This window comes from Littorina saxatilis, linkage group LG10 (genome assembly GCF_037325665.1).
Source record: "Littorina saxatilis isolate snail1 linkage group LG10, US_GU_Lsax_2.0, whole genome shotgun sequence".
Taxonomy (NCBI): Eukaryota; Metazoa; Mollusca; class Gastropoda; order Littorinimorpha; family Littorinidae; genus Littorina; species Littorina saxatilis.
In genome coordinates, this window is record NC_090254.1 from 41,802,947 (window position 1) to 41,829,515 (window position 26,569).

At 40.9% G+C, this 26,569-nt stretch overlaps 1 protein-coding gene across 7 annotated transcripts in view; it reads right to left on the minus strand.

Annotated features, from left to right (window-relative positions):
- Positions 1-1,258: 1,258 nt before the first annotated feature.
- The window catches only part of LOC138978851 (polyamine-transporting ATPase 13A3-like), a 69,259-nt gene continuing 43,948 nt past the window's right edge, over positions 1,259-26,569 (minus strand). The window contains exons 19-34 of one of the 7 annotated variants that reach the window (XM_070351648.1): positions 26,147-26,267; positions 24,913-25,037; positions 23,527-23,717; positions 20,804-20,851; positions 19,154-19,192; positions 15,468-15,581; positions 11,647-11,834; positions 11,366-11,408; positions 9,898-10,007; positions 9,200-9,296; positions 8,325-8,397; positions 7,036-7,183; positions 6,489-6,634; positions 5,762-5,850; positions 4,450-4,539; positions 1,259-3,792 (exon numbers count right to left, since the gene is read on the minus strand). In XM_070351648.1, coding sequence (XP_070207749.1) covers positions 3,607-3,792; positions 4,450-4,539; positions 5,762-5,850; positions 6,489-6,634; positions 7,036-7,183; positions 8,325-8,397; positions 9,200-9,296; positions 9,898-10,007; positions 11,366-11,408; positions 11,647-11,834; positions 15,468-15,581; positions 19,154-19,192; positions 20,804-20,851; positions 23,527-23,717; positions 24,913-25,037; positions 26,147-26,267 — 1,808 coding nt within the window. In that variant the 3' untranslated portion in view covers positions 1,259-3,606. Of the gene's footprint in view, positions 3,793-4,449; positions 4,540-5,761; positions 5,851-6,488; positions 6,635-7,035; positions 7,184-8,324; positions 8,398-9,199; positions 9,297-9,897; positions 10,008-11,365; positions 11,409-11,646; positions 11,835-15,467; positions 15,582-19,153; positions 19,193-20,803; positions 20,852-22,720; positions 22,829-23,526; positions 23,718-24,912; positions 25,038-26,146; positions 26,268-26,569 lie in introns of all 7 variants that reach the window. The other 6 variants (XM_070351649.1, XM_070351651.1, XM_070351650.1 and 3 more) reach the window with 6 other exon arrangements.

A 26,569-nucleotide genomic window follows, 5' to 3' on the forward strand; every position in this document is an offset into this window, starting at 1 on the left:
AATGGAGTCAAGTGCATACATAAAAATACATATCTAAAACAATCAACAACCAAACCTTCTTTTGTGTACAGGCAGGTTAGATGCCACAACATTGTCCCATTTTATTGAACTTATTTAATAATGTACAATCAAGTGTTGTTATTGTTAATCATTGTTTTTGTTTTTAGATCCTGGTTTCTGCCTTTGGCACAAGAAAGTTGGTCCAGATTTAATTCTTGTTCTTGTTCCTTAGCTGCGTTTAGATCAACTTACACACAGATGTTCACAGTCTCCACATTCTATCACGCAAAGCAAATTAATGCAAAGGACAAAAAGCAAAATGCGAAGCTGGTTAATATTGCACATGCATAAGACTTCAGAGAAGGGTTTCTGAAAAGTTGAAACCATCTTGGGGGAGGGGCATTTCCAGCAGGATTTCAAAACAAAATTGACACCACCATTTTTGTTTGTTTGTTTGTTTGCTTAACGCCCAGCCGACCACGAAGGGCCATATCAGGGCGGTGCTGCTTTGACATATAACGTGCGCCACACACAAGACAGAAGTCGCAGCACAGGCTTCATGTCTCACCCAGTCACATTATTCTGACACCGGACCAACCAGTCCTAGCACTATCCCTATAATGCCAGACGCCAGGCGGGGCAGCCACTAGATTGTCAATTTTAAAGTCTTAGGAATGACCCGGCCGGGGTTCGAACCCACGACCTCCTGATCACGGGGGCGGACGCCTTACCACTACGCCAACCGTGCGGGACATCACCATTGCTTAAAGAGAACTTACCGTACTCTGCAGTGCAAAGACCCAAAAAACAAAGAGAGGTAAGAAGGACTTAACATAGCCCACATTTGCAACAAGAGTTAGTGAGAGTTGAGCGGAACTTGGCCCCTGGCACCTGAGAGGCTAACAAGCACTTAAATGAACAAGCGATTTTCATCCTCAATTTGGTCTCTGATGATTTGAGGATGAAAATCGCTTGTTAAATTCAATGCTTGTAATTCTCTCAGGTGCCAGGAGATTGCGCATTACTCACATTAATACTCTTGATACACATGGCAGCTATCTTTAGAGCGATTATGGCCCTTTGTTTCTTTGCTCTTATCATGAGCACTTGATCTGCCTCATTTAGTCATGTTTCTGCAGCGCAAAGATAAATATATCTGACAGGCTGACACCTTTAAGAGCAAACACAAATGACAACAAATTAACCAGCAAAAGAATTCACAAACATATAAGCCAACAAACATATCAACACACAAGTGGAAGCTCTTGTTCAATTTTTAATGATCAAATCTGACCACCCGCACGCAAAAAAAATGTATCATCTGTCAGAGTTAAAGACCAGTCTGATTAATTCACAACGTATCACAGTGCAATATTCATATCCATAGAATCAAGCATGACAACCACATTGCAACAACAGAAGTACAGCTACTCACACGTAAACATCAACTCTCTTGTTCATTATTTAGCAACGTTTATGGGCGAAATGATTCATCTTTTTCATTTCTTTGCAAGGAAGACAAAGAGGTAATGCACAGCAAAGAAAAAGAAATGCATAAACGGTGCAGTGACGTGTTGAGCAAATCAAACAAACTGCAAACCAAGAATCCAACACAAACCGGTTTCACACAAAGTATATCTTCTTTTTAACTTGAAAGGCTAGCAGTATCCAATAATCTATTTACAATGTATATTACAATGTATTATCACACCCACCTACTGCTAGCGTCATATCCCACACCAAGAAACCACAAAGTGTTTAACCCATGTACGTAAGTCCCACTGGAAATAATACTACAGTAGTGATATAAAATATGTCAATGCACAATATGTACGATAATATCACTGTTTTTATCACAACATTTAAAATCCTAGTTTTGTTTGTCAATAAAAACATAAGCAAGGGACAAAAAAGGCATCAATGCAAATGGAATTTTCAAGGTTATATCAAGCATATCAAAAGAAGTTAAAAAAAAACCCACTTAAGTGGGAGTCATGGTAGTAAACTGAACCTTTTCAGTACAATATCAAGAGAAAGTGAAAAAATACATCGTCCTATCCTGTGGCCAAACATTTTTTTAATCAAAATAATGGTTTTATTAAAGAATGGTTTGTTCCAACTCTGACAGCCAACATGACTGTGAAAAAGTGGTCTCACAGTCAAACCAGCAAAAACGAATTTGCCGGAGTTGCTCACTCACATTTCTCACACAGATTCTCACTTACTCTCTCACTCACGAGCATTTTACTCACTAGCCTCACTCACCAGCCTGTGCCTACCTCACTCTATTGTTCGGAAGACTCACTCACTAAACTGCTCAACAGTCTCTATAATTTGATCACTCCAAAGCCTCACAAGACATAGCTCAGCGGTCAAACTTCATTTTGCTCAATGGTCTAACTCACCCAATTGCTCAGAAGCCTCTCAGTGGTCTAACTCACTCAATTGCTCAGCAGCCTCACTCACTTAACAGTCTCAATAATTTGATCACTTCAAAGTCTCACAAGACAACTGCTCAAGGTCACTTCAAAATATGTATACAATCCAACTTTGAAGAGCTCCTGTGACCTTGACCTTGAAGCAAGGTAAACCAAACTGGTATCAAAAGATGGGGCTTACTTTGCCCTATATATCATATATAGGTGAGGTATTGAATCTCAAACATTTCAGAGAAAATGGGAAAAATGGGAAAAATAGCTGTTTTTTAGACAACATTTATGGCCCCTGCGACCTTGACCTTGAAGCAAGGTCAAGATGCTATGTATGTTTTTTGGGGCCTTGTCATCATACACCATCTTGCCAAATTTGGTACTGATAGACTGAATAGTGTCCAAGAAATATCAACGTTAAAGTTTTCCGGACGGACGGACGGACGGACGGGGGGGACGGACGGACGGGCGACTCGGGTGAGTACATAGACTCACTTTTGCTTCGCATGTGAGTCAAAAAGTCGGAAAGGGTAATTCATCACTATAAACAATCTGTACGTCATTCCGTTACAAATATTACAGAACCAGTAGTGGTACACTGTGTGATCAAATTAACATCATTTCCTCAAATAAAAAAGTCCTCAATGGTGGTTTGGAAAGTAGCATTTGGCAAGAAAGTCTCAGATGTAGAGAGACCTGCCGAAGCAATTAACCTCTAGGAATCAGTGGATTGAATACAAAAGTTCAGCAACAAAATCTCACACAGCCATTGTCAGAATTGTGGCAATAAACAATGTGAACAATATTCTGTTGCAAAATCTCACACACCAATTGCTAGCTAACAAAGTCTACGAGTCAGAGAGAGATTTGCGGTGATACACAATGTTTAAAAAATTCTGTTGCTAAATCTCTTGGACCCATTGCTAGCAACAAAGTCTCTGAGCCCCAGAAAGATTTGCAGATAAACAATGTGAAACAAATTCCGTTGCAAAATCTCTTGGACCCATTGCTAGCAACAAAGTCTCAGAGTCAGAGAGAGATTTGCAGAGATATACAATCTGCAACAAATTCCACTGCAAAATGCTGTTCACAGACTCACTGTTAACAATATCACACTGTCACAGATACACTTGCGGAGATAACACAACCTGCTACAAAGCCTCTAAGACTCCCATGGTCAATGCTCCGAGTTGTTCATGTTGACCGCGAACTCGTCAGAGTTGGCGGAAGCGAGCAAGGTTTGACCGACGGGCGGCCATTCCTCGGCGACGATGGTGTCTTGGATGACCTTGTAGCGAGATTTCTGCTTGCGCTCAAGGGCGCGGTAGAGACACTTCATCAGACCGCTATCCACAAAGAGCCACTGTTGAGACACAAAGGGTTAACTGGAGTGTTTAGTTCCTGTAAGGGGAGGGGATTTTTCTGAGAGAGAGAGAGAGAGAGAGAGAGAGAGAGAGAGAGAGAGAGAGAGAGAGAGAGTGAGAGAGAGAATGAGAGAGAGAGAGAATGAGAGAGAGTGAGAGAGAGAGAGAGAGTGTGAGAGAGATAGAGAGAGAGAGTGAGATAGAGAGATATGAGGACAAAGGCATAGAAACAGAAGGAAGGAGAGAACAAGTGTGTGTGTGTGTGTGTGTGTGTGTGTGTGTGTGTGTGTGTGTGTGTGTGTAAAAGAGTTAACTACAGATAGAGAGACAGAGAGGGAGCGGGGGAGGGGGAGAGTAAGAGAGCTAGAGAGAGAGAAATTTGTGAATGCATACATGCCTGTGTCTGCATATGCAAGGTGTGCTTGGGTGTGAGGATGTGTTTGTGTGTGTGTGTGTGTGTGTGTTTGTGTGTGTGAGTGTGTGTGTGTTTGTGTGTGTGTGTGTCTGTGTGCCAGCATCTTTGTGCGTGCAAGCAAGCATACATGCATGCGTGTGTGTAATGTGTGTATGTGTTTGTGGGTATGCGTGCATGCGTTCGTGCGTGCGTGCATGCATATGCTTTTGTGTGTGAGTGTGTGTCAGCCTGTGTGCATTACCTCCATCAGACCAGACACGACGAGGAAGGCCGAGCTGATGCAGAAGATGGTCAGTCTGAACGTGAAGTCGATTGTGTGCAGCGGCTTCATCTGCAACAATTAAAAAATTAGAAATGAAAAGTAAATTCACAGGAAAAACAAAAACAAATTATTAACAATGAGCCCAATTATACACATAAAAACTGCGCTCATCTCTTTTTGCAGTTTGGTCTATCTACTTTTTTTCTGACTGATGAAGGGCAAAACACATCTTTTGAAAAAAAATCAATCTATTATAAACATTGCCACTGTGCACAGAGGTCACCCAGGCTGTGGAATGTTGGTGTGTGTCCGACGGGTGCCGTGGCGTGGTGGTAAGACGTCGGCCTCCTAATCGGGAGGTCGTGAGTTCGAATCCCGGTCGCTGCCGCCTGGTGGGTTAAGAGTGGAGATTTTTGCGATCTCCCAGGTCAACTTATGTGCAGACCTGCTAGTGACTTAACCTCCTTCGTGTGTACACGCAAGCACAAGACCAAGTGCGCACGGAAAAGATCCTGTAATCCATGTCAGAGTTCGGTGGGTTATAGAAACACGAAAATACCCAGCATGCTTCCTCCGAAAGCGGCGTATGGCTGCCTGAATGGCGGGATAAAAACGGTCATACACGTAAAAATCCACTCGTGCTAAAAACATGAGTGAACGTGGGAGTCGAAGCCCATGAACGAAGAAGAAGAAGAAGAAGGTGTGAGTCCAGGTGGAGGGGTGCTATCCCGTGTAAAAGCCTGGCCATGCAGATCTCAGATCGTGGGCTCAACTGTTTACGTGTACCCAAATGATGACAAGGCTGACTTGAGCTATTCTCAACAAATCAGACTCAACGGACATCTGTGTAATTCATGTCAGAGTTAGATGAGTTGTAGAAACACAAAAACACCCAGCACGCATCCCCGAAAAAAGGAGTATAACAGCCTAAATGGTTGAGGGGGAGGGGGGGGTGGTGGGTAGGGGGATGGCCACCTGTGCATACGACTGCGTGTGAGAGTTTGAATCCCTGGAAAGCAGAAGAAGCAGACGAGTCTGTGCAGACTCAGAGACAGTATCCATGTTCCACCCTCATGTTACCACAGTGGCACATAAAAGACCTCGGTCATTCTGCCATAAGGGCAGGTGGCTGATTATACCTAAACACGCAGACACCTGGGTAGCGCGACTCTGTTGCTGCTAGCTTTCCACTGGGAGGAAGCGACCCGAATTTCCCAGCGATGGGACAATAAAGTCATGAAAATGAAAAATGAAAAATAGAAAAGGAAAAGGCGTGCTACAGGCTACTCACATCCATGAAGTGTTCGATGGGTTCTTGTGGCGCCAGCAACATGAAGGCCGACAGACTGTATAGGATGATGATGGCGATCAGGAAAGGCACTGAAATGTAAAGTCGTGCATCAGTCAATACAATCACACTTCATTTGCCATCAACACATGGGATTCTAAAATGTCCATCTTACTGTAATAAAAATGGAAAAAACAGATAGACAGATAATGTTCCAAAATTCACATTGAAGAAACACGAACTTACATTTAAATAACATAAATGTAACGTTTTGTTTTGTCAATAATTAACCGTTCCAATAACGTACAATGAGCGCTTCTGGGGTGATAACGCGAGACAACTCATGTTATCTTGCCGCGAGGTGGCGCCAGTTACCAGCCAAAAGAAAGAAGGGGCATAACCTCACCAGAACCGACCATTGTCTGTTTACTGTATAAAATGCACGCCTTACACACGAACTGTTACCAAACTGATATACTATTTGGGACCAATGCAAGTTGTTTTTTTCTTTCTCGTGTGATCTTGCCGCGAGGTGGCGCCAGTTACCAGCCGAAAGAAAGAGGGGGCATAACTTCACCAGAACCGCCCATTCTTGTTTTTTGATTCTTTACTGAATAATCCAGACGGAAGTGCACTTCAAGATGAATCAATCATCCTCGTTTAGTCCCCCAAAAAGAAAGAGCACAGCGGCAAATCAACAAATTAAACGCAGACTCCCAACTGGGCTCACCATTGGTGTAGATGGGTCGGCGGAAGGGCGGGCCCTTGGAGAAGCTGATGGCGACAGCGATGTACATGAACGACGACGACAGGAAGATGATGGTGCTCTCCCATGTGTCCGTCTCCTTCAGCGGCTCAAGGTCGTTCTTGTAGAACCTGTTGAGAGCAGGCAAGGTCAAGGTCAGGTGAAAGGTCAGTGAGATTGTAATGTACTGCACTTCTGGTAAAAAAAGATGTTTTGAGTCTGAAGCCCAGCGGTGTAACTCATCTTAATCCTTTGCCCCCCAGAATGAACAATATCACTTGCTTGAGGACCCACATGCAGATCTCCCTCCACCTGCTGTACATAAAGCTACCTATGACACTTTCTGTTTCATTTGCTTCCAGCTTCCTGCCAGGTTTGAGTGATGATAAATGCGGAAAAGCGTTAGACTTTGAAATTGACAGAGTGCACTTCTCACGTCACAGGATGCGAAAGGTTTAGCATTACAGACAGACAGACAGACAGATAGACAGACAGACAGATAGACAGACAGACAGACAGACACAAGACTCACGGCTGTTCCATGAGGTAGAAGAGAATGCCGAGCTGGAAGGCAGCAGTGATGGCGACCTGCATGAGGATGGAGAGGATGTTGGACATCTTGACCAGGCTGTCTGGGGGCTTATTGCGCACAAGTTTCTCATACGCTCCTGTGTTGCCCACTGCACACAAAAAGTAAATGAATAAAAAAAAGAAAGAAATAGGAGACTGTCTGGGCGGGGATATAGCTCAGTCGGTAGCGCGCTGGATTTGTATTCAGTTGGCCGCTGTCAGCGTGAGTTCGTCCCCACATTCGGCGAAAGATTTATTTCTCAGAGTCAACTTTGTGTGCAGACTCTCCTCGGTGTCCGAACACCCCCGTGTGTACACGCAAGCACAAGACCAAGTGCGCACGAAAAAGATTCTGTAATCCATGTCAGAGTTCGGTGGGTTATAGAAACACGAAAATACCCAGCATGCTTCCTCCGAAAGCGGCGTATGGCTGCCTAAATGGCGGGGTAAAAACGGTCATACACGTAAAATTCCACTCGTGCAAAACACGAGTGTACGTGGGAGTTTCAGCCCACGAACGCAGAAGAAGAAGAGACCGTCTAATGAATTCATTCCTAAAGTATCATTCCATCCTGATGATGTCAGCGACTGTCTGACAAAACTTTGATAAAGAATTTACCGAAACTGATTGCTCTTGTGTTTTCTTTTTGTTTTACCGTCTGATGAAGTAATGACCTTATTACTTTTGTATTAGCCTTGCTGTGACAAATTCATTCATAAGATGCTGTAAAATCACCTAACAAAATGTTGAAGTTCAATCAGTGAAGCATGATACCTCAATTGACTTTCTTTCAAAGAATAAAATCATTGCTGTTTAGTCTCTACAAAAAAAAGTGTGCATTGATGGTTGTTTGAAACGGGCGTAATGGTCTAGTGGATAAGATCATTGTTTCGAATCCTGGCCAACTTATGTGCAGACCTGCTAGTGCCTTAACCCCCTTCGTGTGTACACCCAAGAACAAGACCAAGAGTGCATGGAAAAGATCCTGTAATCCATGGCAGAGTTCAGTGGGTCATAGAAACACAAAAATAGCAAGCATGCACACCCCTAAATAAACATCAAATATAACAATAAAATTTAACATCAAATATTAAAGTCAAATATAAACATCAAATATAAATATCAAATATAAATATAAATATCTACAACAATAAAATGTCAGTGATTCAGTTAAAGTAATGTCAACAACTAAAGTTACAATTCAGTCGTGCATGTGTAATAAGGACTTGTTCCAGTCAACCAAGACTTACAGAGGACGGCAATGGTGGTGGTGATGATGAGATCAACGTAGAGAAACTCCAGATCGGACAGGTTGGTCTGGAACTGTAACACAAGCCACAGCATTGCAGGAATCACAAAACAAGATTTGATCATTTAAGGAATGTTTGATAAATGACATAATACAACACATTCACAAGCACAGTTTGCGGTCATGAAATATATCCACTGAGACTGGGGCATATAATTGGAGACGGCTCCTAAGAAAACAGAAACTGATTCAGGTTTCTCAAAGTATACACAGACAGACTTACACACAACCACGCACCCTACAACACTCACGGTGTTGAGAATTTGAACAGAGATGAACTGGAAGAAGCTGTAGAGAGCCATGTACAGACAGACAGACAGATGGACAGACAGACACAGACACTCACAGTGTAGAGGATGAGAACAGAGATGAACTGGAAGAAGCTGTAGAGAGCCATGTACAGACAGACAGACAGACAGACAGACAAAACAAGCTGACATACAGACACACACACTCACAGTGTAGAGGATGACAACGAAGATAAACTGGATGAAGCTGTAGAGGGCCATGTACAGACAAACAGACAGACAGACAGACAGACAGACAAAACAAGCTGACATACAGACACACACACTCACAGTGTAGAGGATGACAACGAAGATAAACTGGATGAAGCTGTAGAGGGCCATGTACAGACAAACAGACACACCCATCCACACACACACACACACAGACAGACACACACACAGACAAACACACACACTCACAGACACAGTGTAGAGGATGAGAACGGAGATGAGCTGGATGAAGCTCTAGAGGGCCATGGACAGACAGACAGACAGACAGACAGACAGACGCACACACACACACACTCACAGTGTAGAGGATGAGAACGGAGATAAACTGGATGAAGCTGTAGAGGGCCATGTACTTGAAGCAACCGAAGGACGTCACAAGGGCACACCGACCTTCCCTGCAAACACACAATCACATGATATAGTCACGGTCCATGGCTAGCCTTCTGAAGCAGGTTCGAACACAAACACACACAGACTCATACGCCGACAGAAAAATGGTGTCAATACCTGAGGTGACGTGTCAAGTTAAATACTCATACACAGACACTCAGACACCCCCCCCCCCCCCCCCCGCGCACACACCTCATTATGAATAAGATTTTTTTTAAAATCAGCGAATGGCAACCTAAATGGCGGGGTAAAAACAGTCATTTACGTAAACATCCATTTCTGCAAAAAACCAAGTGTACATGGGTATTTCAGCCATTGCATGCAAATGAGAAGAAGTTTGTTGAGGCTAGTTACCTCATAGCAGTGGCTAGTTACCTCATAGCAGTGGCTAGTTACCTCATAGCAGTGGCTAGTTACCTCATAGCAGTGGCTAGTTACCTCACAGCAGTGGCTAGTTACCTCATAGCAGTGGCTAGTTACCTCACAGCAGTGGCTAGTTACCTCATAGCAGTGGCTAGTTACCTCACAGCAGTGGCTAGTTACCTCACAGCAGTGGCTAGTTACCTCACAGCAGTGGCTAGTTACCTCACAGCAGTGGCTAGTTACCTCATAGCAGTGACAACACACTCGATGTTGTTGACACGTGAGGTGAAGGGGGCAGCCACGGATGCCTCAGCCTCTGACAGGGAGATACCAGCATGAGCTGCTTTCAGCGCCTGCACACAACACACAATTTGTCTTAGAGATAGACTGAGATACCCAGAGACAGAGAAGTACTGACGGACAGATACTGAGTCAGAGAGATTCAGAGAGAGAGAGAGAGAGAGAGAGAGAGAGAGAGAGAGAGAGAGAGAGAGAGAGAGAGAGAGAGAGAGAGAGAGAGAGAGAGAGAGAGAGAGAGAGAGACTGACAGACAGACAGACAGGCATGCATAAACAGAGATGCTGTACAGAGATAGAGACACAGAGACAGCTACTGAGAGACAGAGAGATAAGATAAGTAAACATACTGTTTTATTCACGAGGGAAATGATAAAAACAATTGCTACTTTTTGCACAATCAGCCCTTGCCAGTGATGGAACAATGGTAACATCAATCAGTCAATCAATCAATCAATCAATCAATGGTAACCTATGGTAACCTAACTCTTTAAAGTAAATTGTAGAGAGACAGAGATAGATACAAACAGGGAGATACAGTGACGGAACAATGGTAACATCAATCAATCAATCAATCAATCAATCAATCAATCAATCAATCAATCAATCAATGGTAACCTATGGTAACCTAACTCTTTAAAGTAGATTGTAGAGAGACAGAGATAGATACAAACAGGGAGATACAGAAACGGAGACAGACAGACAGATGCCGAGACAGAGTTTGGGCTATTGAAGCCTTACTACATATTGTAGTCTCAGTGATGACTGATCCCGGGTTTCACTTTCAGTGTTGTCATCCTTTAATTTCAGGCCAACAGATTGACTAAATGTATTAATATTGCTTCATGCGACTTGTTTTTCTTTTTCAGTTTCATAACTTGATTGTCTCATAATTATATTGCTGGAAAATGTGGGTCTCTTTCTTCAAGTAGAAAGCTAGATGCAACAGGAGTCCCATTACCCAGGTGTGTGTGTGTTTTAGGTGTTATCATGCATCCCCCTGCACTTATGGCAGAACAACCAAGGTCATTTACATGCCACTGTGTTGACAGAAGGGTGGGACATGGATACTACAGTCACCAAGTCCGCACACAAAGTTGACCCGTGTACGCCCTAGCCTGGATTGGAACCCAAGACCTGCGCATCACAAGTCCAGTGGTGTAGCAACTGAGCTACCAGGCCCTCTGTATATTTTACATGTACTTTTGTTTGGTTGGTGGTGTTTTCTCTTTTCTCTAGGATTTGGATAATTGGATTGCCTTGCATAAAACACAAGGAGGGAAACTAACCAGTGTAATATGCCTGGACTAGAGCCGAATCTGTGAGCTCTCTTGATGTAGTCAGAGTTACAAAATAGTCAAAAGATTTAGTAAAAAAAAAAAGTGAAATGAAGGGAAACAAAATGTGATCCTCACCTCACAATCGTTAGCACCGTCTCCACACATGCCCACAATGTAACTGGAAACCAAAAAATCAGCACTTTAAATGCACAATTCCTCTGCTCGCCATGGCAATTACAAGCATGACAGTTTAGAAAAATCCTAGCAGCAATATACAGCACTATACAGGCTTATTCCACAAAGGCAAGCTACAACCTATGCTCACCCGTACTCTTGCAGGTTTTCAATCAAGGCGCATTTTTGATCTGACAACATGCAGGCTCATTGCATTCGCTCAAACTACAACCTATACTCACCCGTATTCTTGCAGGTTTTCGATCAAGGCGCACTTTTGGTCAGGCGCCATGCGGGCAAAGACGGTGCCGAGTATGCAGACTTTGGGCAGCAGCTCAGGGAAGTGGTTGGTGACGACGGAAAACGCCCTCCCCGTCACCGCCAAGTGGGTTCGGGGCTCGTATTCCAACATCTTGATTGACTGGTATCCCTGCAGATCACAAAACAGGACGTACGGTTTCAATTTTTTTTTAAATTAAATGTGTTTTTTTATAATGCAAACAAACTATCAGTATCAAACAAAATTGATAAAACTCAGCAATACAAAATGTGTACTTCTAAAACTATTTCAACATTGTTCTTTTCATAGAACACATACATACACACATAATAATATGCATGCACACGCACACACTCACACACACAAAACTTGGCAAAGACTGCTAAATAACGTTACTGATAACTTACACAAACAACAACTGTAAAACTCTTACTCTGATTCATGAAGGCAACAAAACAAATTATGATCATTATCTCAAATCTACGCAGCAAGATCAATTACAGAGCATCCAACTTAACTTTCTAATTGACATACTCAACTAATTTTTACTTATACAAATAGAACATGTCCAAAGTCAAACTTCAAAATCTGATTTTGAAATCTGCTCATCATTTAAACGAAACACACAAACAGAATATAATTTTCCTGCAACACACACACTTTGATGCAAAATCATATCATATTCATATGGATAGGCCAACTTCATGCTACTATACTGTGCAGATTTCTCTAGCATTTTTTGGCCAAATTATGCAACAGTGAGCACAGTTTCAAGCATTAATAACTAATTACAACAACAACAAAACTACATAACAAAAAGAGATTAGTGAATGAGGTTACAAAACCGACAGGCAAATGTAATGTAAATATGGTGCCACAACACATCTTCTCTATGTCTACATAGAAAATATTAGAAAGAAAAATACACTTCAGTACACTGCAACGTATCAATTATACGATTTAAAAAGATGAAAGCGCCAACTAGCAATGTGTGTAGTCAGAACTGCACTAACACAGACACAAGCATCAAGACTTGAAACATCAAAGGCGAGGCAATTGGAAAAGAAAGGGAAGAACGAGTTCCAATAAGAGAGAAAGAGGCAGACAGACAGATCGAGACAAAGAGAGAGACAGACACATAGAGACAAAGAGAGAGACAGACAGATCGAGACAAAGAGAGAGACAGACAGATCGAGACAAAGAGAGAGACAGACAGATCGAGACAAAGAGAGAGACAGACACATCGAGAGAGACAGACACATCGAGACAAAGAGAGAGACAGACAGATCGAGACAAAGAGAGAGACAGACACATAGAGACAAAGAGAGAGACAGACACATAGAAGACAAAGAGAGAGACAGACAGATAGAGACAAAGAGAGAGACAGACACATAGAAGGGGAAAGACACACTGAGACACAACCATACTCAGAGACAGACCAATCAGTATCGTACACATGGAAATGTACTGAAACATGAGGATTATTGATGTTTGATTTTCTTCAGCAGGGTTCAAAACAAATTCACGAACAACCTGGATCAGCAAATGATTAATATTTTGTTTAAATTAGATACAGTGAGGCAGTGTTTTAGGTGCTCTGTGTGTGTGCATGTGTGCATGTGTGTGTGAGTGTACACGTACATGTGTGCGCACGCGTTCATGTGTGCCTCATGCATATATGTGTACTAATTAGGTGCGTGATTGTGTGTAAGTGTGCCTGTCTGTGCATACTCTGAGAAAACTGAACCAGTTTCCGTTTTTTTAGCAGCCATGATCTCCAATCATTTACCAACACGCACATAATTATTTACACTACACTCAACACAAAGCTCAGGACGCAATCTTCTATAACCAATCAAAACAACCAAGATCCCAAAATTCAGCAGAATCTCACCCCATCAAACCCCCACCCCACCGCTAAAACCAACAGCTTCAACCACAACACTGTAAAAAAAAAAAAATCCACCCCTTTGCCCTCCTTCAGATTCCGAGGTTACAGTTTAGTCAGGCAGATTGTAGCAATGCTACACACAATCACATTTTTCAGAAAAATATAAACTGCTACCCGGCAGCAACAAAAGTTCTGGTCTTCTTCAGCTTGCATGTGACTCTAAAGATTTTTTAAACTCTGCAGTCTGCAAGCACAATCCCCTGTTATAAGCACCTTAAACCTTGATTAATTCTACATGTATCAAGAGGTCAGTTTGGCATTAGCAAAGAAAGAAATGTGTTAACCGTGTCACAAAAATTATGCACAAGTAAATAAAATAAAATAAAACACTTGAAAAGAAACAAGAAAAAGGAAAAAAGAAAAGAAAAAAGAAGAACAACAAAAAACAGAAAAACAGAAAAAAAGGTCAAATGTTTGTGTAACTGGATCAACATATGGTGCGCCAAATTGATATTACTATCGTTAACTGTTATTCATAGTTTCGAAACTATCGTTATCTGTTATTCATAGTTTCGAAACTATCGTTAACTGTTAAATAGAGTTTCGAAACTATCGTTAACTGTTATTTAGAGTTATATCAATAGCGCGTTTGTGCGCGCTATTGCTAAAACTATGAATAACAGATAACGAGGGTTTCGCAAAACGGCGGCATGGTGCGCGCAAGTGATATTACTATCGTTAACTGTTATATAGAGTTTCTAAAAATAGCGATGGCGTGGTCGGATGTTTCGATGCGGCCGGCAAAATGGCTGCTGAATGTTTCGTTCGAGCGAATTTGCACTACTTACTACAACATTTAGTAGATCATATTCAACTAACTGTCGTCTGATAAGTCCATCATTTCACTGCTTCGTTTAATCAAGGAATCAAATCTTCGTAACAGCTAGCACGCTTCCTGTTTTCACAGAAATATTGGTCAGTGTCAGCTTGACCCGTTCTAGCTACCGCGCTGTGTGCGGGCAGGTCTATGGTGCGGGCCAGTTTGCCGGTACACATACGGCTGGCATGCAGTACCCAAAACACGATGCGAAAGCATGCAGTGTTTTCCAAAACGCGTCGTGGGGGATGTCACTCGGGAAACTGTGACACGTTGTTTTGTGTTTGTTTTGAAAAAAAAACCCACTGTTTTGTGTAGTGCGTCTGTCATGGTCTTTTCCGCGAATAGTTCAGTAGGCCTACCCGTCTTCAAACCGCACACGTGGAAAACGGTACGGCCGAAAGTACAAATGATATGATAAAGCTAATATTAAACAAACTCAACAATGATTTGAGAAGACGACAACAGAAGAACGGTCAATAACTAATTTTGTAGTTTTTTTAAATTGTGTTTCTAGTTAAAATGTACATTTCGTAGCAAAAAGACAGTTTTGCAATGGCATTTCAGGGTTTTCCCGTTTTGGGAACGATACCGACGCGCCGTTTTGATAAAACTATCGTTAGCTGTTATATAGAGTTTCTGAAACTCTATATAACAGATAACGATAGTTTCGAAACTCTACATAACAGTTAACGATAGTTTCAAAACTCTGTATAACAGTTAACGATAGTTTCAAAACCCTATATAACAGTTAACGATAGTAATATCAATTTGGCGCACCATATCAACACTAAAAGCACTAGTAGTAACAGTGACATGTTAGTTTAACACAGTTCAGAAGCTGACCCTAAATCCTGATAAAAAAACAACACCTATATTAAATTATGCCGCTTGATTGCAAGGGTTAGAGTTTACTGTGAGCCAAAAAACATTGAGCCATGCTACAACGAATATACCGCCTCACTACAAGCGAACACAAAATCAAGCCTGGAGCAAGGGCAACTACTCTTGGCACCTTGTTGAAATCAACGGGAAAACAGAGAAACCCGCTCGGCCCTGTGGGGCCAGAATCGTCATGGTTCCCACGATGCATTTCTCCCACTTGCGACAGTTCCCCTCGCTCACTCTGCTGCACAAAGAAAGGGCATGCACGCTAAACTACAAGAAAACTGTAGAAAGGAATGCAAGCTGTTTCACATCATTCTGTCAGTTTCAAGCGGCCATGTTCACAGAGCCGGTATATTATCCACCACGTTTTTAATGGTAGGTATGTAGACGCAGTGTGTAATATTAATCTCGCCAAAGAAATCATCCTTAAGCCAAAGAAATCGATAAGTTCCAGGGGTGGGTTGCATGAGACAACTTAAGCTAGGCGGAAATGTGCTCAAAGTTGAGATGGTTGACTTTACGCCGAAAACCGGGGTGCATGAGCGGTCTTACGTTCGTTGAGCACAGCGTTTTTTGCTTAACTTTGAGCCTGCTCCCCCCCCCCCCCCCCCCAGGCTTAACGCTGAGCTTGGCAGAGATAACAGACTTAACCAGCCAGTTGCCGCTTGCAAGATGATTTTTTAAAACCTTTTATCATTTGGTGCTATAATAGGTCGCACCAACGCGACGGAGTTAGACAACTTTCTTGTTTACTTCATCTGTGCCCGGCAACCAAAAGGTTTTTGTTTTTGTTTTCTTTAGGGTGAAATCATTTTTTATTTTTTTATTTTTTGAAATATGTATTTATGTATTGATTTATTCAATCATTAATATATTTATATTTTGTTGTCTTTTTTTTATTTGTTAGAAATCATCTTTTGTTACCTAATGCTGTCTCTAATAGTTACAAGTGTTTTATTATTTGATTTTTAAAATTTTATTTATTTAATCTTATTTATTTATTTATTATTTATTTTTTAATCTCACATTATGTGACTTTGGTTTCTTTTCCTTCTATTTTGTTTTTACTTCATTTTTTATTTTGATGTAATTTGTGTTTTTTTGTAATTACTGTATTTTTATCTTCTTTTTGTATTTAGTCAAGTTTTGACTAAATATTTTAACATCGAGGGGGAATCGAAACGAGGGTCGTGGTGTATGTGCGTGTGTGTGTGCGTGCGTGTGTGCGTGTGTGTGTGTGTGTGTGTGTGTGTGTAGAGCGATTCAGACTAAACTACTGGACCGATCTTTATGAAATTTGACATGAGAGTTCCTGGGTATGAAATCCCCGAACGTTTTTTTCATTTTTTTGGTAAATGTCTTTGATGACGTCATATCCGGCTTTTCGTGAAAGTTGAGGCGGCACTGTCACGCCCTCATTTTTCAACCAAATTGGTTGAAATTTTGGTCAAGTAATCTTCGACGAAGCCCGGGGTTCGGTATTGCATTTCAGCTTGGTGGCTTAAAAATTAATTAATGACTTTGGTCATTAAAAATCTGAAAATTGTAAAAAAAATAAAAATTTATAAAACGATCCAAATTTACGTTTATTTTATTCTCCATCATTTGCTGATTCCAAAAACATATAAATATGTTATATTCGGATTAAAAACAAGCTCTGAAAATTAAATATATAAAAATTATTATCAAAATTTTTTTTCCCAATTAATTTAAAAACACTTTCATCTTATTCCTTGTCGGTTCCTGATTCCAAAAATATATAGATATGATATGTTTGGATTAAAAACACGCTTAGAAAGTTAAACGAAGAGAGGTACAGAAAAGCGTGCTATCCTTCTCAGCGCAACGAATACCCCGCTCTTCTTGTCAATTCCACGGGCACTGCCTTTGCCACGGGCGGTGGAGTGACGATGCTACGAGTATACGGTCTTGCTGCGTTGCGTTGCGTTCAGTTTCATTCTGTGAGTTCGACAGCTACTTGACTAAATATTGTATTTTCGCCTTACGCGACTTGTTGTATTTACTTTTTTAATTTTTGGTCGATGTTTACCTTTTCAGTAGAGAGCGATTCAAGATCAAGAAGACAATCTTTATTTTTCTTCTACTCGATCCAACATGCACAATGCACAAAATAGTACTATAACGCCGTACGCTCTACTTTGTACTACACACGGCATCTCCTGTGTTGGTATGAGCGCGCGCTTCCTGTGCATGCTTGAATGCGCCCAGATGCCGCAGAGTACATTATTGTGTAACAGACGGTCTCTGATGCGCCCTTTTCCTGCGAACCTACTAGACTGCAGTTTGCATTGGCTGTTGCTGACCACATTTCCCCTGACGTCATGGAATCTCCCACTAACGCTCTAAGTAGGTCGACTTGCCCTCTTTCTCTGTTGAGTCAGCCCTTAAGACGGCTCATGCACCCCGACTTCGTTTCGTGCTTTGCGGATTCTTAACAGAGCAAGCTTTAGAGTAAAGTCGAACCGTTTGAGCTTGGAATTTGAGTTCTCTCATGCAACCCGCCCCACGTCCTCAAATCGCAGCCCCAGTCAGATGGCTCGCTAAGTGGAACTTTTCTCACTTGAATTTTTTTTTCGGGCCAACATTTCTCGACTCAGATGCTGAGAAAAGTGCATTCTAGATGTGACAGCTGTGGCCCTGAAAAGCAATTAGGAACAATTGCCCAGCATGAGGGTTCACCATCCAACTGAGTCAATCTCTTAAAAAAAGTCACTTTTCTCTTAGTACACTTTCACGAGCTTAATTCATGACTATCCAGGCCCTTGAAATTTGATGAAGACCACCAAGATGTTTGGCCCGCCTGTAGATGATCAAACCCTGAAAGTGTGCCAATTTTCAAAGCTCTAGCTTTTATTAATATCCGCCAAAGAAATCAACGTTAATATTTTCATCGACAAACAGCTGGACTGACAGCCTCAAATGCGCGCTGCTCGTTGCAACGACTCTCCTGATTACTCGGGTAACTGATCAAAATGGGTGAAAGTGATGTTTGACCTTTGCCAGAGTAGTTTGAGTGTTTCTTGTAACAAAAGCATGCAGACGCCTTAGCTTCTAGTGCCCCCCGGCTTAACCTTTCAAACTCATATGTGACCCTCCACCACGGAATGAGTCGCATGTCACCTTTGCATGATTTTCATATTTTTACATTTTCCTTAAGAATTTGTTATGCTCTATCCAGTGGTGAAAACCGTTTTAAAAAAGAGCGAAAACTTTTCGAGTTATAAGCCTGTGACGAAAGTGACCCTCACACTGTTACCAGACACCCCCCGGACTTATATTAAGCCTAGCACAGAACCGCGTGAGGTGACATGCGACTCATTCCGTGGTGGAGGGTCACATAATTATGAACAGTGTGCAAACAACTCGACAGCTCATGCAAATAAATCCAGGGTGTAACAACATTTTCAATGGGCTAACATACAAAAATAAAACAAAAAACAAGAAATGCTCACTTTTTCAAACACAACAAACAGAACACAAAGTCAGAACAAATAAGTCGCTGAAAGGGATTTCAACACATTTAGTCAATCCGTTGGCCAAAAACATCTGTTTCATAAACATCTGTTCAGTGGGTTTTTTTGGCATTGCTCGACTCTGCACAAACGTACACCCTCACCACCTCCTCTTCAGTTTCAGTCTACCACAATGTATTTAGCAAAATATTGACTAAAATATGTACAAAGTAGACATATATACAGCAAAAGATTAAAAAAAAATGATATAAACTCGCAACATTCAATGAAATTGAACAAGAACAAAAGAACTTATCAACGAGATCAAAACATCCCTCACAAGCCGGTGTCTGTAGCGGCATGATAAGAGTGGGTATTTCTGAAATAAGCCTCAACCACATCAAATACCTTTTTGTATGCAACACGTCCATACTCTAGATTTCTTTTGAGTTCGGCAAAATAAAATGAAGTAACACACAAAGCCCAAATCTCAAAGAAAGTATTTTGAAGGAGTGAAACAGACGGAAACTTAATTAGGCTGAGAGGAAAATGTTCTGGTTTACAATTGTATAATAAAAATAAATAAGTGTAGTCATGAATTAATGATTTTGAAGGAGTGAAAAAGACGGAAAATAACTGCTGAGAAGAAAAATGTTCTGGATTACGATTGTATAATAAAAATAAATAAGTGTAGTCATGAATTAATGATCTAAAGAAATCAAGAAATCACAGATTTCCGTGGAAGATCCCCTACCCTGAAATCTGAAAGAATAAATGAAACCTTTGACAGATGTTAATATACTTTTTGGACTTCTGTGGCCTGTAGACCAGTTAGCGCATTGTGTATGATTAACACTTTCTACCCCAGCTATGTTGACCCAAGTGTTTTTTAGCCGAGATTAGCTGTGCTGCAGCAGGTCACCCAGAATTGTAGTAACTGTGTAGAATACTGTGTATCAACACGATGGAATGCAGGCGTTAGATCAACGTTACAGGAAGCAACTGATGTGACTGTGTGTACGGATATATCCGTACCAGGTCAGATAGAGCCATATGAGTGGGTACGGATATATCCGTACCTGGGAGACAATGAGTTAAAGCAAAGTACCTGATTAACCCATGTCACTATACATGTACAAGTAAAGATAAAACTCTCACTGTTCCAACAAAACATTATGGAACGCTGAAAGAAAAAGAACAAACGAACTAAAGATGATAACACACAGACAACTAAAACCGGGGTCAGCCAAGGTAACTCATTTTTACTTAGCATTCTCAAAGTTCAAACAACAAAGCATAATGGTCACGCCAACAAACACAACCAAAACCATCAAAACAGAAAAGAAAAGAAAAGAGAAAAAAATGCAACATGCCCTTCTGTGTAGTCTGTTTGCTGTTCACTTGCTGGGTTTTGAGTGTTTTTTGTTCTGTGGTTTTTTTTTCAATCACTCTGAATAATGTATCTCACAATTTTGAAACAGATGTATACTTTTGAGCACACATTCTGAAGAAAGAAATCATTCATCTAAGAGGCATTTTATAATAAACATCATCTGAAGATTTGGCCAGTAGTAGTAAAATTGATATTAAAAGTCCTACGTTTTTTTGCCATTAAGGACTTGAGTGTTGAAGATTTGGCCAAAGACAGACACAGAATGAAGTACTCCTGGTTCCATCTGTTCTAAAACAACTCTGTAATTTAATTTTTGTTTGTTTGAGCAAGCAGGAAGTAGATGCTTAAATCGTAAAGGCATGATTTTTCCTTTTTTTTCTCCTCTAAAATTCAGAAGAAAAAATTCTGAATTTTGGAACGTTGGCAGTCTCTTTGTTTCGGGATTTACTTTCTTTTCTAATTTTTAAAATATCACTATTCTTTTTCTTAAGCGAACACCAAATGGACTACACACCACACCACATAAGAAAAAACCCCACCCCAGTGCACATTAGGTAAATATGAACAGCATGCCAAAAGGAAGGGCAACAACTCTACCTTTACTCCACTGAGGATTGTGTCCCTTGTGAGCAGCATAGGCTCTGTCTACAACCAGAGTTATAAAAGCCCCAGGAGTGAACACCTCCAAGAGAAAGAGCTAAATAAAATGCCTTCTCGTGTAACTCATCATGTTCATCATCACAAATCTTGCCAAGCTTTCCCCTGGAAAAAGTCTATCCTTCAACTTGAAAACATACCAAAATTCAACGGCCTGCATGGCTACTTTCTGTTTTAGAGTAGGGATTTTTGGTTGAATTAATTTGGTAACTCAGACACCAGAGTCAACATATGCACATAAATTCCTGCTTTGCACAGAATGCAGACGGGATGTAGATTTTGGGTTGAATTAATTTGGTAACTCAGACACCAGAGTCAACATATGCACATAAATTCCTGCTTTGCACAGAATGCAGACGGGATGTAGATTTTGGGTTGAATTAATTTGGTAACTCAGACACCAGAGTCAACATATGCACATAAATTCCTGCTTTGCACAGAATGCAGACAGGTTGTAGATTTCTGGTTGGATTAATTTTGTAACTTTTTGTTTGTTTGTTTGTTTAACGCCCAGCCGACCACGAAGGGCCATATCAGGGCGGTGCTGCTTTGACATATAACGTGCGCCACACACAAGACAGAAGTCGCAGCACAGGCTTCATGTCTCACCCAGTCACATTATTCTGACACCGGACCAACCAGTCCTAGCACTAACCCCATAATGCCAGACGCCAGGCGGAGCAGCCACTAGATTGCCAATTTTAAAGTCTTGGGTATGACCCGGCCGGGGTTCGAACCCACGACCTCCCGATCACGGGGCGGACGCCTTACCACTAGGCCAACCGTGCCGGTCAATTTTGTAACTGACACCAACGTCAACATGTAACAGAACTTAGCACACAAAACGCATCTGGACTGTTGAGTTTTGGTATGTGTTCGAGTGGAAGAATGCTCTCATTCCATGTCAAACTCTGGACAGATGAGGGACACTTGACAAGATCGTTCACACAAGAAGCAATGTATGTGTAAACTGTCCCATTATTTGGAGAGTGCAACATCTAACTTTCAATCCAGTACAACATTTTTACTGAATCGAATAAAAAATGTGCAGTTCTATTAAAAAAAGTTATTCAATCGCAGCCCATCATTTGCAAAACTTGAAATGCCCAAAGAAAAGTGAACATAGAAACAGAAGTTTATTACATAATACGTATCAGGTAAATCTAAAAAGAAAATTTTTTTTTGATGAGACCAACAATGTATAAAAAAAAATTTAAAAAAATATAAAGTAAAGATCGCTTTTGTTTTTTTACCACTATCAGGTGAATGTTTCAACATGGAAAACAAAGAAATACTGTGCATGTGTATATTTGAGTCAAAATGAAACCCATTTCCATGTCCACTGAAAAAAAACCCACACAAGTCCTAATCTATGAACTCAACTCCCTTACACTTACCTGAAAGTGAGAAAAAAAATCATTTCATTACACATAATATTTTTGAACAAAATAAAATCTTTAAATTACCAGAACCATTGATTTTCCTACACACAAAAAGAAGAAACTCCCATAATGTCTGAATCACCAGAACTATCTATTTTTCCAAGGAAAAAAAACTCCAATGATTTCCTTTTCCCACTGTTTCCTCCAAATCTGAGCTCACTAAATATAAACAAAATTCCACCAGTTTCCTTTTTTTGGCACCACGATCTAGTATCTACATTTTTGTTGGCTAGCTACCAGGACAAGAGAAAGCCAGTGACAGAACCTGCACTTTTGGGATCAGGAGTAAAAAAAACTGCCTTAACAGGCATCGATTGTATTTCCACCAATCACATGCTCTCTTCAAAGAATGGTTGTTTTTCCACCAATCAAAAGCCCTCTAACAGAGAAAGGTTCTGTTTTCCTCTTTTCTCACCTCGTCTTCTGCTGGAACCTCTTTCTGTTCCTCTACCTCTGTTCCCCCTTCTTTCGTCTCAATCTTCAAACCGTCTTCCAGATAACGTTCTTTTAACAACGGTCTCCTCTTTAACAACAAAGGTAGAAAAATGAGCGAGTTGGTTATCTTAAGTGAGAGAACACAGAATTGACATTGACCAAAGAACCCAAATCCCAAATCTTCAAGAACACAAAAGAACAGAGTTCATTATTTTACACCAAGGCAAGAAAATGTTAAAACAGCTGTGCATTTGATATGGACTACTTTTATACTTTTTCTTGGCTCTCTCTTTTTCCAATAAATCCGACACTTTCCTCAACAACATTTTTGCTGGAGTCCGTAATTTCTCTGTTCTCCTTTTCCAGTTTATTTGACAATTTGTTAGATTATATCCTCCCTGAAGTTTCCTCATCGCAAAAGTCAAACCAACCAATGCCTTGCAAAACAAATTCAACACGGTGTGGATCTTGAACTAATATCGCTACATCTCCAAAAGAGCAAGTGTTTGTCAAACTGATTTTCTCTGTTCTCCAATGTGCTTACACCTTCCATAAAATATCATTCAAGTTCCACAGCAGACATCCCCAACAGTGCTTTTCAGACAATATATTTATTCTCCCTCAAAGAACTATCTCTCAAATATCAATACCTGAAATGACACCTACATGTCTCCCAAACAATGACACTTACCTCCAATGCATCTTACCTCACAATCTGAACATTTCTATGTTAACCTCATAAACACTTCATATTTTCGACCAATGGAAAGACCCCGATTCTCTCACCTCATCATTAGCTGACGATTCTTCTTCGTCGACAAGTTCGGGGTCCTCGGCAGCCTCGGCCAGTTCCCACTCAATGCGAGCGGCCGGGTTTTCTTTGTCCGGGGGGTGACCGTTGACAATGATGACCTTGTCGTTGGGTCGTACCATGCCGCAGTTACGTGCTACGCTGACAGCCGTTTGAATCATGTCACCTGTGGAACGTTAAAGAAAATGAAATGAATCTGAGGATGAAAGTTGCTTGTTTATTTCAATCCATTTTATTCTCTCTGTTGCCAGGAGATTGGTTCCGAATAACTCTCACTTACTCTTGTTGCAAATGAATTTGGAGCGCTTCCGTCCTTTTGTTTCTTATATCTTAGATCTTAAAATACCTCTCTGGCTCATTTGGTTAAGATTCTCATGTTTGGTTCACACTTGTTCACATTTCATGGATAAAACATGTACTCTTCCAAAAACAGTTAAGGACCACGGTCAAGAAAATATATACAATCTTTACAAATTTGCAAAATAATGGGATCCAATCATTTTAATGGAAACCTTTCACTTTTAGAATTCACAAAAGGACTGTGAGTGTTGCTCTGCAAACGTTTTCGTATGACAGATTTTGTAGCCATGAGGAAAGACTGCTAAATTGGGTTAAAGTTTTAAACACTTTGAAATAAATTCCTGTGTTTCAGTGTCTGCCAATGCCAATTGACGTCCACAGTCCTACAGCAGAAAACGTGGTGTGAGAGAAACAAGTGCTGACCTTGATGGGGTCAGGACAACCCCCGTCCCCAAAGAGAGAGAAAGTTATCAAAAGATCGACGATCAAAACCCTGTTATGCAATGTTATTCACACAAGACAATAATAGAGTTACCGTACATAACTCACCTCACGAAGTGTACACAGTAGATAGTAAATAATGCTCTTGGGGTATCTCCTCTTCCGTTAAAGGTAGAAATCTAATTTTTCTTGTTCAAAACGACTGTGTGACCACCATTTCCAAGCTATGCACCAAGTTTTAGTTCAAACAGCCGATGAACACCAGAGATCTGAGAGCGGACAGAAGGATAAAGTGATAGAAAGAGTGAATGTAGATGTAAATGCTTGTATGACTGTGTTTTAATTTTAAATGTGTCAATCGCAAAGAGCATAATTGTAAAGTTATGATGTTGCGCTATATAAATGCTCATTTATTATTATTATTAATCCTATACACCCCAATTTTTTTTTCAAAACGACTGTGTGACCACCATTTCCAAGCTATGCACCAAATTTCAGCTCAATCGGCCCATAAACACAAGTAGAGATTTGAACGCGGACAAAAGGACAAACAGACAGAGTGAATCCTATACACCCCCGTTTACATTTACAGGGGGTGTAATGAACAGATTTTCTCTCACCTGTGATCATGACTGTCCTGATGTTGGCTTTCTGCAGGGTGTGTATTACGGGTGTAGTCTGAGGTTTCAGCTGGTTCTGCATCACCAGCAGGCCCAAGAACTCAAGGTCGCACTCCATCTTGTCCCTGAAAGGTCAAGGTCAAGCAAAGGTCATTGGGAAGCATTTTTCCCTTAAAAGTTGGTCTTCACCAAAGTCAAACTAAGGTCATTGGAAAGTACTAAATCTCCCACGGAAAGTTGGTTTTCGTCAAGGTCAAGTATTTTATCTTCCAATCACAAGATTCTTTTTTTTTAATTAACCAAGGTTACTGGCAACCTTCCTTCAAACATGCTTTTTTAATTCTTCTGCATCAGTTTTCCTTTATCCAGATTACAGGGGGAACAAGTTACAATGGTGAGCATTAGGAAAACTAAAAAGTTCCAATGTAATAATAAAACAAGAAGAGCAAACGCTCGATCGAGTCACTTTCGCAGTTCTGAATATTATATGAGGCATCAGATGGACAGGAAGAAATTGCTATTCACAACACAATGAGTCACGTTCACATAAAATTTGAGCCCGGTCACTTTTATAGTTTCCGAGAAAAGCCCAACGTTAAGTTGTGTGTTGCCGAACAGAAAAGGCTAGTTATCTCCCTTGTTTTTCTGATAACGTTCGTAAAAGGCTACAGATGTAAATACTTTGATGTAAAGAATAATCCTACAAAGTTTCAATCACATCCGATGAACTTTGTCAAAGATATAAAATGTCTAATTTTTCCTTTGACGCTGACCTGTGACCTTGAAAAAGGTCAAAGGTCAACGAAACCATCGTTAAAGTGTAGAGGTCATTGGAGGTCACGACTAAACAAAATTTGAGCCCGATCGCTTTGATAGTTTCCGAGAAAAGTCCAACGTTAAGGTGGTGTCTACGGATGGACGGCCGGCCGGACGGCCGGACGGCCGGCCGGACAGACTAACACTGACCGATTACATAGAGTCACTTTTTCTCAAGTGACTCAAAAATAATTTGTGAAATCTTCGTACATTTTCTCTTCTTTCTTTAAATTTATTTTGTTTTGTTTAGCTCACCACAAAAATAGGTATTGTTCTAACAGTTAGGAGAGTGAAAAATCCAGCAATATCATTTAAATTGTCAACAACATCAACAATTATAAATTCAAAATGAGGTGCTTGTTTTGCTGATTAGTAAGAAAACAAAAAGAATGTGAAAGAATCCAAGTACATGGCATACCTAGCAATTCTCTGCACCTGATGCCACGTTATCTTCGCATCCAGCTTTCTGTAGGCAAGGGCAATCACTCTGAAGCCCTGCACGGTGTACTTGTGGAGAATATGGTTGAAGTTGTGCGGCACTGAAAGATCACAAAATATGTACATGTCTAGATATGCAGATAGGAAAGCTTGCATTGTTTGATCAGCATTTGAAACTGCTAAAACTAAGTCTTTGTCAAGTTGTTGACAGGGGTCATGTCACAGTCAGGGTCACCTGCTTTGTGGTTGTCTTTTAGACACTGCTTGCCCCCTCCCCATCCTCCTCCCCCTCCCCCGTCCAACACTAGCACACAGCCCAAGGCGCCAGAGAGACAGAGACAACGAAGTCCCAGTACCTCTCCCAGCAGAGACAGAGGTCGCTCTAGGACGACGAAGCCTAAAC